The 14,352-nt window shown below is 39.0% G+C and overlaps 1 protein-coding gene across 1 annotated transcript in view; it reads left to right on the top strand.

Annotated features, from left to right (window-relative positions):
* YAP1 (Yes-associated protein 1) overlaps positions 1–14,352 on the top strand; it is a gene marked incomplete at its 5' end in the record, with an annotated part of 130,065 nt that overhangs the window by 60,800 nt on the left and 54,913 nt on the right. Inside the window, 1 exon segment of the mRNA XM_010828785.1 lies at positions 1,402–1,517. Coding sequence (XP_010827087.1) covers positions 1,402–1,517 — 116 coding nt within the window.

The following is a 14,352-nucleotide window of genomic DNA, read 5'->3' as shown; positions in this document are numbered from 1 at the left end:
GCTAGTCTTTCCCATTCTGTTGTTTTCCTCTATTTCTTTGCATTGATCACTGAAGAAGGCTTTCTTATCTCTTCTTGCTATTCTTTGGAACTCTGCATTCAGATGCTTATATCTTTCCTTTTCTCCTTTGCTTTTCACTTCTCTTCTTTTCACAGCTATTTGTAAGGCCTCCCCAGACAGCCATTTTGCTTTTTTGCATTTCTTTTCCATGGGGATGATCTTGATCCCTGTCTCCTGTACAATGTCACAAACCTCATTCCATAGTTCGTCAGGCACTCTATCTATCAGATCTATCTGAGCTATCAGGGAAGCCCCAAAATTGAAAGCCAGATAACATCTAATGAAAGGGACTAGTTAAATATTGTTACATATGATGTACTATATGTTGAAGATATTTTAGAATAATATTTAATAGCATAGAAACTAATAATCTGTATGCTGTGCTATAATCTGTATTATTAATATTTTCTATGCTATTAAATATTATTCTAAAGTATTTTCAATAGCTGCAGTACAGTACATCGTATGTAGCAATATTTAATTAGTGCCTTTCATTAGATATTATCTGGCTTTTATAAATTAAACAGAAGAGAACGATAAAGTTCAGGTAGTTTCATGGGTTTAAATTTCATTTTTCTTTCACAGAAATAATTACACTTCTCTGGAAGATGAAAACTAATATTTTTTTGCATGCTTGTAAACCAAATACTGTGTAAGATGCCTTGTAGTTTCATATTCATGTAATTTTTAGCTATTTTTAATCCCCAATATTTTAGATAAAGATGTCCATATGCATATGTATTAGACATTTTGTAGTAAGTTAATAGTACATAGAAAATGTTTACCTGAAAAAGTCCTTCAATAATCAATAGAAGACAGTCAAAACTTAGCTTGTATTTCTGTTTTGGCTTTTAAGTATATAATATAATAAGAATGTTTAATGTTTTTGTGCTTTGTTCAGTGTAAAGGGTTTTAGGTCTTCAAATTATATGGTTAATTGGCATTTATAGCTTTGGGAGGAAAAAAAGTGGGTGATTCCCTAATGAATTTTGGGTTTAACTTATATGACTACTGTTATAGATGATTTATAAATCACATTTCAACTTTTAATTATGGCAGATAATTGTCTACTAGGTGAAAATGATTTCCCTTCGCTTAAAATTTCCAACATAACTTTGAGATTTTGCACTTCTAAAGTCTCAGAACAGAACGTCCAGTGATAGAAGGACGAGGAAAGTTTGCAGAGGAAGGGTGAGGGCGGTGCGGCGGTAAGACTGCTTTCACGGAGCTCACTTAGAGTCCTGCCTGCTAGCTCATACAGCCAGCCTGTTTTGAGAAGCGAGGCTGCTGCTTGTAGGGCCTCGTCTGTGTTATCTAACGCAGGGGATGTTTTTGTCTCAGTCACATAGATCAGACAACAACCTGGCAGGACCCCAGGAAGGCCATGCTCTCCCAGATGAACGTCACCGCCCCGACCAGCCCACCGGTGCAGCAGAACATGATGAATTCGGCCTCGGGTGAGTGCAGTGCTGTCGTGAGGGCACGCCACGTGGTGCTTTGGCGAAACTTTCTGTGGAAGACAGTCGTTATTCTTTCAAGGAAACTGGAACATGGGTGATGGTTACTTTCTATCCTCTTGCATGAGAGAAACTTCTTTATTTCAAATAGCCGACTATACCAAACCCTTGTTTAATCATGAATACATAAGGGACTTGGTGATTGAAAGCCAGCAGTTTTCCAAGTTTCATTTCTGAAGTGAGTGTCTCAGATTCCTAGTTTGGTTAATGTTGACATGCTCATGCTTTATTCTACCGCTTTCTTGTGTCCGAGACCTTAGAGTTGAAGTTTCCCTCTTCCTTTTGTGGTTTGGACGGGAAGCCACCTCTTAGCGTGAATGTTTGTTCTTCTTTGAGAATAACGGGAAGGGAGCAACTTATAAAACCCCAAAGCACCTTTCTTAGGGCTGGTACGTGCTATTTAACGCATTGCCACCTTTTTCATAGAAGATAAACCTGAGTGTACGTTTTTTTCTGTCTCCTATTTGGCAGTTTACTTAAATTTGCTGTTTTTCTTATCTGTGTAATTGGGAGTAACAATGCCCCTTATTATAGAGAGGAAGACAGTAAAGGAAATAATATACATATAAAGCTTTTATATTACACTTCTAATATGGAGTGGGTACTAAGTAAAGGTTTAGTTCCTTCTTCCCTATGTCAGTTAGATTTTGGATGGCTTCTTTCTTCTTTGTTACATAGGCCCAAGGCCGTAGCTACCCATTATGCATCTTTGTGCATGGTAGGAAAAGGGCTTCCCAGGTTGCGTTAGTGGGTAAAGAACCTCCTGCCAACGCAGGAGACTGAGAGACACAGGTTCAATCCTTGGGCCGGGAAGATCCCCTGGAGGAGGGCACAGAAACCCACTCCAGTATTCTTGCCTGGAGAATGCCCATGGACAGAGGAGCCTGGTGGGCTACAGTCCATGGGGTCACAAAGAGTCGGTCGGACACAGCTGAAGCGACTTAGCACTCATCCCACCCCCTCCTCGGGGAAGATGCCCCCCAAGCCTGAGGTCGGGGCTTGGAGCCTGTGGGCTGGGCCTCTGACCACGCCCCTGCCCCATGCTTTACCCCCCTCGCTGAAGTCCTGGGTCAGGGCACAGATGGCAGCAGCAGTGCCCGTGATGGCCTTCCCCCTCACAGCCCTACCCAGCAGACCGATCGGTGCGATGCTGTTGGAAGCTGCACTGTAGATTTTCTTAAACAGCAGCCTTTGGAAAGGGACTGGTACAGTTCCTTGTAGGAAAGCTCATGAAACTCAAAGTGTCCTTCTACCCTAGAGGTGATGACAGTGTGTTAGGACGTTCTGCTGTCCCATAACTCCATTCTTGCCTTCGATGGGTTGAACACTTGAAAGAATTCAAGAAAATGAAAATCAAGGCAAGATTCGTGACTGAGCTTTTCTTGTCATAAAGCTTCCATTTTATCTGCGCTTATTTTAATGTCAGCACCTATACTTATCCTCAGAATATGTTTTATATGTGACATTGAAGTTAAACTTTTTTCAAAGGCCAAATATTATGCAAGTATTTATTGACTAGTATTTTTACTTGACAGCTATTTTTTTCATTATCAAATATCCAAATAAAAGTTGTGTAAGCTGCTTTCTATTTATAGTTCAAAGAAGATGATGCTCATTTTTCATTTTGTCACAATCCAACTAAAACTATACCTGGGAAATTAGTAAATAATTCATTAATTTAACTTTTATCTTGGAAGATCAAGCATTTTGCTTCTATAAGATTGACTATTATACTTTTAGAACATTGGTTTGTTTATGTTTTTCCTATTAAACTTTCTAACAGTAATGGTCTAAGGAAATGAAAATAATTGGATTAAAGTTTATGTTTAAAACCAAAAGGATGTATCAAATTGGTATTAATGGATTTTAGAATATTTGTGTATATTTTTATTTCAGCTCTGTGTTTTGTAAAATATGAAATGTGTTTTTCTGTACTACATAAAAATTACTAGACATGCTTGCTGCTGTGTTAATTAGAGAGGTGACTTAGGGAGGAATGGTTTGAGTCAAGTGGCAGGAGGCACAATTGTAGTGGGTTGGTGTGTTTTTGTGGGGAGGGGCTGGGAGTTGTATGAAGAGAGGCTTAGATGTGGAGAGTTGAAGGCAGGACCTGAAATGGGAAAAGCCACCCCTCAGAGACCTGGGCACGCTGAAGTGGTGGTGTAGTGTGTGCTCTTCTCTGCTTAGTCGCTCGGTTGTGTTCAACTCTTTGCAAGTAGTCCCCAGGCTCCTCTGTCCATGGGATTCTCCAGGCAAGAATACTGGAGTGGGTTCCCTTGCCCTCCTCCAGGGGATCTTCCCAACCCAGGGATCGAACCCAGGTCTCCTGCATGCAGGCGGATTCTTTACCATCTGAGCCACCAAGGTGTTAAATAATAACAGGAAGCCCTATTTACATGCCAGGCTTCCTGCTAAGGTCATTTTGTACAATCCCCATAATGGTCATTAAATTAGGCGCTGTTATTAGTCTCACTTCACATTTGAGAAACCTTGAGTGGCTATTTAAAAATGGAAGACTTTGTGTTGTTGCCATGCTTTGGAATGAATGCCATGGGAACTGTAATCTTGCTAACCTCATGTTCATGTATAGTTACAGCCATAATGTCATGTTAATAAGGGTTCAACTCAGGGGCTTCCCCTTCTCCGTCTGAACCGAACTTACGGTGTTTGGTGACTGCATTCTCCACTGAGGTACAGAGCATGATTTCTCGAATAGCTTTAAGAGAAGATCTTATCTCTCAGTCAAGGATTTCTCCTAGAGTACAGCAGCAGAAGTGGTACTCCTCTGTGCTTGGAAAATAGTCTTTTGAGTTTTCAAAGCCTAGAGCCTGTGAGCAAGAATTGTGAGGATATTTAAATAAATTTTCAGGGTGTTGACAAAGTCGCTAGCCTACTTCCAGTTAAGCAAGGTATCTGCAGACAGTTTTCACCTTGAAGACAATTCCTTCTGAACCTGCTAATCTGAAGCCTTTGTATAAAAGAGAAGGATACACAGCTGTTTTGAAACCCTTTACTGAGTTAATCAAGATAAATGGAGCTTGATTTACATTTTTTGTCATTAATTATTTTAACTGGAACTTCCTATTGTTAATCTTTTATAAAAAAGAACTCGCCTCATTCACATATTTGAGTCCAGCTTTGTGTTCTGTTCTAATTATTTCTAATCAGATCACTTTCCTCTATTTTCTCTAGACTCTCTAGGTTTCTGCATAGGTTTTAATGGAACTATATTTTTAGATTTTCTCCAGTTCTAAGATGTTATGAAATCCAGTTTCTTTCACTGGAATTTGGTTTAGCAGGAATGATTAGTTTACTTTTGCATTTTGTGTCTTTTTCACAATATGAGATTGAAATGATGAGTTTTATTGCTAGACTGGAGGTATGTGATTTATGATTGGCTAAATTCCTGTTAGTATTAGTCGCTCAGTCATGTCTGACTCTTTGCGACCGTAGCCCACCAGGCTCCTCTGTCCATGAGATTTTTCCAGGCAAGGATACTGGAGTGGGTTGCCATTTCCCTTCTCCAGGAGATCTTCACAACCCAGGGATTAAACCCAGGTCTCCTGCATTGCAGGCAGATTGTTCACCTCTGAGCCACTGAGAAATCACTTTAAAATGCACCTGGAAAAGGTTCTAGAGGCAAGACTTATTTGATCCTATGAAGAAATTTATATTCTTTTAACTGGCCATTTAATTAGCAAGACAGTGTCAGACTTTATTTTCGGGGGCTCCAAAAATCACCGCAGATGGTGATTGCAGCCATGAAATTAAAAGACGCTTACTCCTTGGAAGGAAAAGGTATGACCAACCTAGATAGCTTATTCAAAAGCAGAGACATTATTTTGCCAACAAAGGTCCGTCTAGTCAAGCCTATGGTTTTTCCAGCGGTCATGTATGGATGTGAGAGTTGGACTGTGAAGAAAGCTGAGCGCCGAAGAATTGATGCTTTTGAACTGTGGTGTTGGAGAAGACTCTTGAGAGTCCCTTGGACTGCAAGGAGAGTCAACCAGTCCATTCTAAAGGAGATCAGCCTTGGGTGTTCATTGGAAGGACTGATGCTAAAGCTGAAACTCCAATTTTTTGGGCACCTCATGCGAAGAGTTGACTCATTGGAAAAGACTCTGATGCTGGGAGGGATTGGGGGCAGAAGGAGAAGGGGACGACAGAGGATGAGATGGCTTGATGGCATCACTGACTCAATGGGCATGAGTTTGAGTGAACTCTGGGAGTTGGTGATGGACCAGGAAGCCTGGCGTGCTGCGATTCACGGGGTTGCAAAGAATCAGACACGACTGAGCAACTGAACTGAACTGACTGAATGAGCCAAGACAGTGAACTTAGTAAAAAGGAATTTGAAATGTGAGGAAAAGAAAATTACAAAATAAGAGGAAATTTGAATAATGAGTAAAATAATTCTACTTTTCTTTACATTAAATATATAATATATACATATATAAAAGTATACACAAACTGTATTCTATTAAATCGATGAATGCCCCTGACAAGTTACATTAAATGTATTATGTTTAAGGCACATTGTTGTCGCTCAGTCGTGTCCGACTCTTTGCAACACCATGGACTGCAGCACGTATCACCAGCTCCCAGAGTTAGCTCAAACTCAGGTCCATTGAGTCGGTGATGCCATTCAAACATCTCATCCTGTCGTCCCCTTCTCTTCCTGCTCTCAGTCTTTCTCAGCATCAGGGTCTTTTCCAGTGAGTCAGCTCTTTGCATCAGGTGGCCAAAGTATTGGAGTTTCAGCTTCAGCATCAGTCCTTCCAATGAATATTCAGGACTGATTTCCTTTAGGATGGACTGGTTTGATCTCCTTGTTGTCCAAGGGACTCTCAAGAGTCTACTCCAACATCACAGTTCAAAAGCATCAATTCTTTGGTGCTCAGGCTTCTTTATGATCCAACTCTGCTTTTATGCTCCTTGGAAGAAAAGCTATGACAAATGTAAACAGCGTATTAAAAAGAGGTGACAAAGGTCTGCATAGTCAAAGCTGTGGTTTTTCCAGTAGTCATGTATGTATATGAGACAGAGTGTGTGAGAGCTCCATTTATATGAAGCTTTTTATTAGTAGCTTGTCACCAATGATTCACAAGATTGCTGAATCTTAAAGCTGCAGTATAAAGAAAATATATCCTGTGATAATCCAGAAATAACTTGGTGCCAAAGGACAGGTGACTATTTAGGATTATTAAAAATGGCATAAGCCTTGATTTAAATGATGCAGTGTCAGTGAACCCTCTGTTGTCTGCTTTTTTAAAAACCTACCTTTGATAACAATTTGATAAAATCAAATGTCTTGTTACAGGTACATTTTAAGGAATTCATTATTTTCATGGTTTAAGTCTGGCATTATTTGACTAATGCCTGAATCTGCCAATACAGCACTTTCTGATTTCCCTGTTATGAAAACCTGCATGGAATTCCTAGGAAATCTGTCAAGATAGGTGGAGAAAATGCCGTCTTGATCGTGGAAGATGATGCATGTTGAAGGAATTTGCTCAGCACCTCCATTGCTGTGGGGGAAACATTGAGAAGCAGGCATAGTGTGTCGTTTGGAGGTGCCTTCATATTTGCCTGTTGTATTACTTCTGCTTTGTGTAATCTCTCAGAGGACCAAATTCCAGATGGGAAAAAGATTGTGACCAAGGAAAATACGACATAGAGCAGATGTGAAATGTAACAATAACAGGTAAAAGGTTGATAGTGAGATTTTTAACTTTAAAAAACACAGAAGAGCTAAGGATGTATGAAAAGTACAAAGCTGACCTCAGAGTTTAGGAGTTGCTGATTCCTGCTTCATGTGTTGTAGTTCGCAAGCGTTTAAGCTCTGCTTTTCACCTTTGGAGTGAGCTTAGGAGGAGTTTAGAATGAGGGTTAAAGATCAAGGGCTCTGGGTCAGGCGGACACAGGTTTGAATCCCAGCTCTGTCTCTTAATTGACTATAAGATCTTGGATAAAGGAGTATATTTACTTGTGCCTCATTTCTTCACTTGGAAAATGGAGTGACAATAAAAACAATAACACTGAATTTGTAGGGCTATGGTGAAGATTAAATGATACAATCTTTATACAAAGTGGGTACATAGAAATTATTATTAACAAAATACAGCGCTTGATATAATATACTGAATAATAAAGTAAATGTGATTTCATATGATATTTTACAATTTAATCAGTTTACATTACCTGGTAATTACTGTTCAGTTCAGTTCAGTCACTCAGTCATGTCTGACTCTTTGCAACCCCATGGACTGCAGCACGCCAGGCCTCCCTGTCCATCACCAACTCCCGGGGCTCACTCAAACTCACGTCCACCATCAGTGACGCCATCCAGCCGTCTCATCCTCTGTCGTCCGCTTCTCCTGTCGCCTTCAGTCTTCCCAGCATCAGGGGTTTTTCCAATGAGTCGACTCTTCTTATCAGGTGGCCAAAGTATTGGAGTTTCAGCCTCAGCATCAGACCTTCCAATGAACACCCAGGACTGATCTCCTTTAGGATAGACTGGTTGCATCTCCTTGCAGTCCAATTACTGTTAACTTCATTTTAAATAAGTTTGTTATAATCTTTTACCACACTATCTTTAGGGCTATGTTTACAAGCTTTTTAACACCAAATATACATCATTAGTTCTTATTCAACTCATGTGTTATCTGCTGACTTTTAGAGTCACATAGATTGCCCATTTGGTATAGAAGTTGTAAGAGTGTTAAATGGAAATACCATTTTTTTCTCATGAGTCAGACTTTTTCCTGATTCTTAAAGCTTTTGATTATTGTAAGGTGGAAATAATCTGCCAACCTGAAGTTGTAATATAGGGAACAAGACTATACTAAAGTATACCAAATGGGAATAAAACTGTAATAAAGCCCAACATCGAAGCAGTGAAGTACAGGACAGAGGCAGTGTATCCCAAATAATCTTTTTTAAACCAAAAATAGTGTTTTTTTCTCATCTGCTAATTTTGGTAAATTAAGAAAGATGACCACAGGAAAAGAGAAAAGAGTAAAAAGCAAAAAACATAATAATTCCAAATGAATGTAATCCTTAAGAGACTCAGTTTGTTTTATTCAGTGTCTTGATTTATTTGTTAATTAAGTTCCTGAAAAAATGGTTAATACTATGGAAGCAAGAACCACTTTTTTAATTTAAAAATATGGACCAGTCCATTTCATGTTAATTAAAGTTATCAGTAAACAATATATAGGGATTATGATGGTAAAAATATTTATTTGTGAAATAGAAAAAATAATCCAATTAGAATCTCCAAACGAGTTGCAGATGACAATAGCTTGCAATTATATCTTCAGTATTTAGTTCTTCCGAGTTAGTGTTAGTTGCTCAATCACGTCTGACTCTGCGACCCCGTGGACTGTAGCCCGCCAGGCTCCTCTGTCCATGGGATTCTCCAGGCAAGAATACTGCACTGGGTTGGCACTTTTTAATCTTGATGGTTTCATGACATTGCTGCTGATGAAACATGCCACTCATGTCAGGGCAGCTAACGGCCTGTATGTTACTCTGGTGGTGAGAGCTTCTCACTCCTTCTGCAGTGGAAATCACTCTTGATATTGACTAATTCCATTCATGATTTTTAACTGAAAAGTATTTTCTAAATAATACTAAAGCTCAGAATACCTGAGCAAGGCAGCAACATTTGGCAAATGAAGCAAGGTGTTAGCTTTATTCTGAATTTACTTAGTTACATTTCTGAAATGACTTTCAGACTCCCTCCACACCAAATGTATCAGTGGAACTTTAAATTCAGTTATTCTGGAATCAGGGCATGTGTTTATATATTACTTATCATATTGGCATGTACAATATATGTTGTTCGATTCTTTGCAACCCCACGGACTGTAGCCTGCTATGCTGCTCTGTCCATTGAATTCTCCAGGCAAGAATACTGGAGTGGGGTGCCATTTCCTACTCCAGGGGATCTTCTTGACCCAGGGATTGAACTGTATTCATGTATTTAGTTATATGCCCTATTATTTCATACACGGTAATTCTTTTCTGTCTTCTTTACTTTAGAGGTTATCTTTGAAAGCAAGGGGAGACATATAGAAGCTCAAGATTGCTGAGGTCCCTTGGTGTGATCTTAGGGCATGAATAACAAATATTTTTAAAAATGTATTAAAAGCCTCTTAAGTAATCATTTGGGAAAGTAAAGTTCACTTGAATTCTGAAAGTTACTAAGAATTTGTTGTAAATACTGAGCCTAATGAAAAAAAGGATATAAGCTTATTTTGGTTACTTTAACAGACTAACTTAGAAGAGTGTGAAGATATTGTTAAAGAATATACAGGAAAAAATTGATGCATACCTCTGCTACCAGCTCTTAGTAAAATGAGTTACTAGGAAGTAGTGTTTTAAAATACACGTGTCCATGTTGAACTTTTCTACAGTGATTATTTGTACAATTTAGGAGACTTTGCTCAGCTTTGGAGTAGAAAGGATAAAAAAGATTAAATTATTTACATTTAAGAACTAAATAAATGCCTGTTTTCGTGTCTTCTTTTGATAAGCATTGCAGTATTACTTCTGCCTTTCCTACTGATTTCTAAATCCTGGCTATTCTCTGCTGTAATAATTTTATGACTCACAAGAGGAATATTTGTGTGAAAGATTAAGATGCTAATTCTTTTAAAATGATATCCATAGACTACCATATATAGCCAGCATCAGTGAAATGAAAAAAATCTTGCAACAGTAGAGTTTTTCAAAATAATAATTTTCTTTGGAGTTAAAAAGGTAAAGAGGTGATAAAACTTGAGGTTAAAATTTTACCAACGGTCATTACTTTATTGGAACATTTCTGAGGTCTAAGTAAGCTTGTAGAAAGCTAATCTTTTATAAATTTACATACTAAAGCTATAAAGTTAAAATCTTAAGACTCAAGTTACAGTTAAGAAAGTCTGAAGAGTTTCATGTTGGAAAGTTCTCTGAGCTTGCACTCGGCCTTTTCCTGTGGGAAGTTCACCTGGCTGTAACAGACTAATGGATTTAAAAGTCTTCTTATTCAACCTTGAAACAATTGAATTGTTCACTTTCTAAATTACTCATTCAACAAGTATCAGTTACTCTATACTAGACATTATAATGGCCACTTGGATTATGAAGTCAAGGTAAAATAATTTCTCCCCATGCAACAGTAAATGCATGTTTACTGTTGGGAGACAAACATTGAGCCGAGAAAGCGGGGAGAACGGGTAGATAGAGCTGTAGAGAGCAGAGCAGACATCTGTAAGGTATGCTCATTCCCGCCACAAATGCTGAATATTGAACGTGTGCAGAGCACGACTCTAAATGTTCTATAAGAATATAGAACAGAAACAAATACACAGTGTAATCAGTTAAAAATGGAAAGGGAAAAATAGTTAAGAATCAGAGAGGGGTTGACTCGGGGATGGAGGGAGATAATCATTTTTAAATAGCTTCTCCAGGATAGTCCTCTGTAATCAGTGATTTTTGAGCAAAGATGCAAATGAACTGAAGAGCCATGCAGATAGCTGGGGAAGGGAATGTCCATGCCTATCGCAACAGCCATGTCAGAGGTGCTGAGGCACATTTGAAGAACAGCAGGAAGGCCATTGCAGCTGGAACAGCGGTGAAAAGGAGCATGGAAGCCATATTATATAGGGGTTTGTAGGTATTGAACAGAGCAGGGACATGATCTTGAGTAAGTTTTTAAAAAGAAGGAAGATTAGTTACTGGGCAGTTGCAATAATTCAGGGGAAACAATGGACCAGGGTGTTTGAAGGGAAGTGGTTAGAAGTGACTGGACTCAAAACCTAAATTTTAGTAGTTGGTGCTGCTGCTGCTGCTGCTGCTAAGTCACTTCAGTCATGCAACCCCATAGACGGCAGCCCACCAGGCTCCCCCATCCCTAGGATTCTCCAGGCAAGAACACTGGAGTGGGTTGCCATTTCCTTCTCCAGTGCATGAAAGTGAAAAGTGAAAGTGAAGTCACTCTGTTGTGCCCGACTCTTAGCAACCCCATGGACTGCAGCCTACCAGGCTCCTCCATCCATGGGATTTTCCAGGCAAGAGTACTGGAGTGGGGTGCCATTGCCTTTAGTAGTTGAGTGGGACTTAAGTTTGCGGGAGAAGGGGGAAGGTAAAGGAAGCATTTTGTGAGAGATCACTGAGCCTCAAACCCCCAGCCCCATATGACTTGTGATAGAATGGTGAGGAAGCGAGGCTAAAGACAGTTAAGAAGGCTAGGTCCTGAAAGATTTGGGAGACTTAAAAATTACTCCTTTCTAGGGTTCTTCTCCTATAGAAGGGAAAACCTATGGGTTTCCTGTTTTTATTATCCAGTCATTTCATCTTTGAGACCAGGTTTATTTTATCATAAGCTTATCTTGATCTTATATACAATTTTTTTTGAAGTATGTATATTGTTAGCACAAAATGGCAGAACTTCCAAAAAAGGGTTGGAATGACTTTTTCTAAAAGTATCTTTTATAAGCCTGGCCCTCAGTCAAGCACTTTCTCCTTTAAATCCTTTTAGCAATTAGTTGAAGAAGTACTTATCTCCATTTTTATAAAAAAAGTGAGCATCAAGCAGATCAGGAATTTGCTCAAGGTTAGAAGGCTAATAATTATAAATATTATTTATATTAATATAATTACTAGTATAAATAATTATAAATATTGGATTCAGAATTTGAACCCAGATCCGTCTTGAGTTTAAACCTTTCATAGTTTTTAAAGTGTGCTGTCTCTAAGTTTAATTTCATTTATAATGCATGAAAAAAACCATGCAAGCCATATTAGTTTTCTGAATTATAAATCAGTTCAATTCAGTCCCTCAGTTGTTTCCAATTCTTTGCAACCCCCTTTGGACTGCAGCATTCCAGGCTTCCCTGTCCATCACCAACTCCCGGAGCTTGCTCAAACTCATGTCCATCGAGTCGGAGATGACAGCCAACCCTCTTGTTCTCTGTCGTCCCCGTCTCCTCCTGCCTTCAGTCTTTCCCAGCATCAGAGTCTTTTCCAGTGAGTCAGTTCTTTGCATCAGGTGGCCAAAGTGTTGGAGTTTCAGCTTCAGCATCAGTCCTTCCAATGAATATTCAGGACTGATTTCCTTTAGGATGGACTGGTTTGATGTCCTTGAAGTCCAAGGGACTCTCAAGAGCACAACACCACAGTTCATAGTATTGTAAATCAGTGGTTCTCAATTTGTAATGTGTAAAGGAATCTACTGGGAATATATATATATATATATTTAATGCAGATTCTGATTCTGTAGGTCATGTGTAGGATCTGAAATTCTGTATTTCTAACAAGTTTCCAGGAGATGCCAGACAGCTGATTCATGAACTACGCAGATAGACGACTCTAGAATGGTGAACGTAAAACCATAGAAATGTTATTAAAGATCCACTTTGTTATTCCTATTCTTATTTTATTTCTATTTTCAGTGAGAAAACAACAAAAAAAAAACCTTTCCTAAGTACCTATTACATATGAATTACTCCACCATTTCACATGAGAGCTCATTTAGTATAAGAGCACTGCAAAATGTTACCAACTTATTAAAAAAAAAAGTCTATGATCTATAAAAGCACAAACTGAGGATCAGAGAGTGATGGACTGGTTGGATCTCCTTGCAGTCCAAGGGACTTCCAAGAGTCTTCTCCAACACCACAGTTCAAAAGCATCAATTCTTCAGCGCTCAGCTTTTTTTATGGTCCAACTCTCACATCCATACATGACTACTGGAAAAACCATAACTTTGACTAGACAGACCTTTGTTGGCAAAGTAATGTGTCTGCTTTTTAATATGCTGTCTAGGCTGGTTACAACTTTCCTTCCAAGGAGTAAGCGTCTTTTAATTTCATGGCTACAGTCCCCATCACAGTGATTTTGGAGCCCAAAAAAATGAAGTCTGTCACTGTTTCCACTGTTTCCCATCTATTTGCCATGAAGTGATGGGACCAGATGCCATGATCTTAGTTTTCTGAATGTTGAGCTTTAAGCCAACTTTTTCACTCTCCTCTTTCACTTTAATCAAGAGGCTCTTTAGTTCTTCTTCGCTTATGGGCTAGAGTTTAATCTTACCTTAGCGACCCCATGAACTGCAGCATGCTAGGCTTTCCTGTCCTTCACTGTCTGCCCAAGTTTTCTCAAACTCATGTCCATTGAGTTAAGTCTGCTCTTAACATCAGGGAGCCAAAGTATTGGAGCTTCAGCTTCAGCATCAGTCCTTCCATTGAATGTTCAGGGTTGACTTCTCTTAGGATTGACTGGTTTGATCTCTCTGCTGTCTAAGGGACTTTCAAGGATCTTCTCTAGCACCACAATTCGAAAGCATCAATTCTTTGGCTCTCAGCCTTCTTTATGATCCAACTCTCACATCTGTACCTAACTACTGGAAAAACCATAGCTTTGACTGTATGTTATACAGACTTTTGTCAGCAGAGTGATGTCTCATCTTTTTAATACTCTTTAGATTTGTCATAGCTTTTCTTCCAAGGAGCAAACGTCTTTTAATTTCATGGCTGCAGTCACCATCCACAGTGATTTTGGATCCCCAAAAATAAAATCCGTTACTTTTTCCATTGTTTCCCCACCTATTTGCAATCAAGTGATGGGACTGGATGCTCTGATCTTAGTTTCTTCATGTTGAACTTTAAGCCAGTTTTTTTGTTAACTTTTCTCTTTCACCTTCATCAAGAGGCTCTTTAGTTTCTCTTTGCTTTCTGCCATGAGGGTGGTGTCATCTGCGTATCTGAGGTTATTGATATTTCACCTG

This window comes from Bison bison, unplaced genomic scaffold (assembly GCF_000754665.1).
Source record: "Bison bison bison isolate TAMUID 2011002044 unplaced genomic scaffold, Bison_UMD1.0 scf7180017858736, whole genome shotgun sequence".
In the NCBI taxonomy this organism is placed as follows: Eukaryota; Metazoa; Chordata; class Mammalia; order Artiodactyla; family Bovidae; genus Bison; species Bison bison.
Note: the sequence above shows the minus strand (reverse complement) of the source record. Positions and strands in the feature narration are given on the sequence as shown.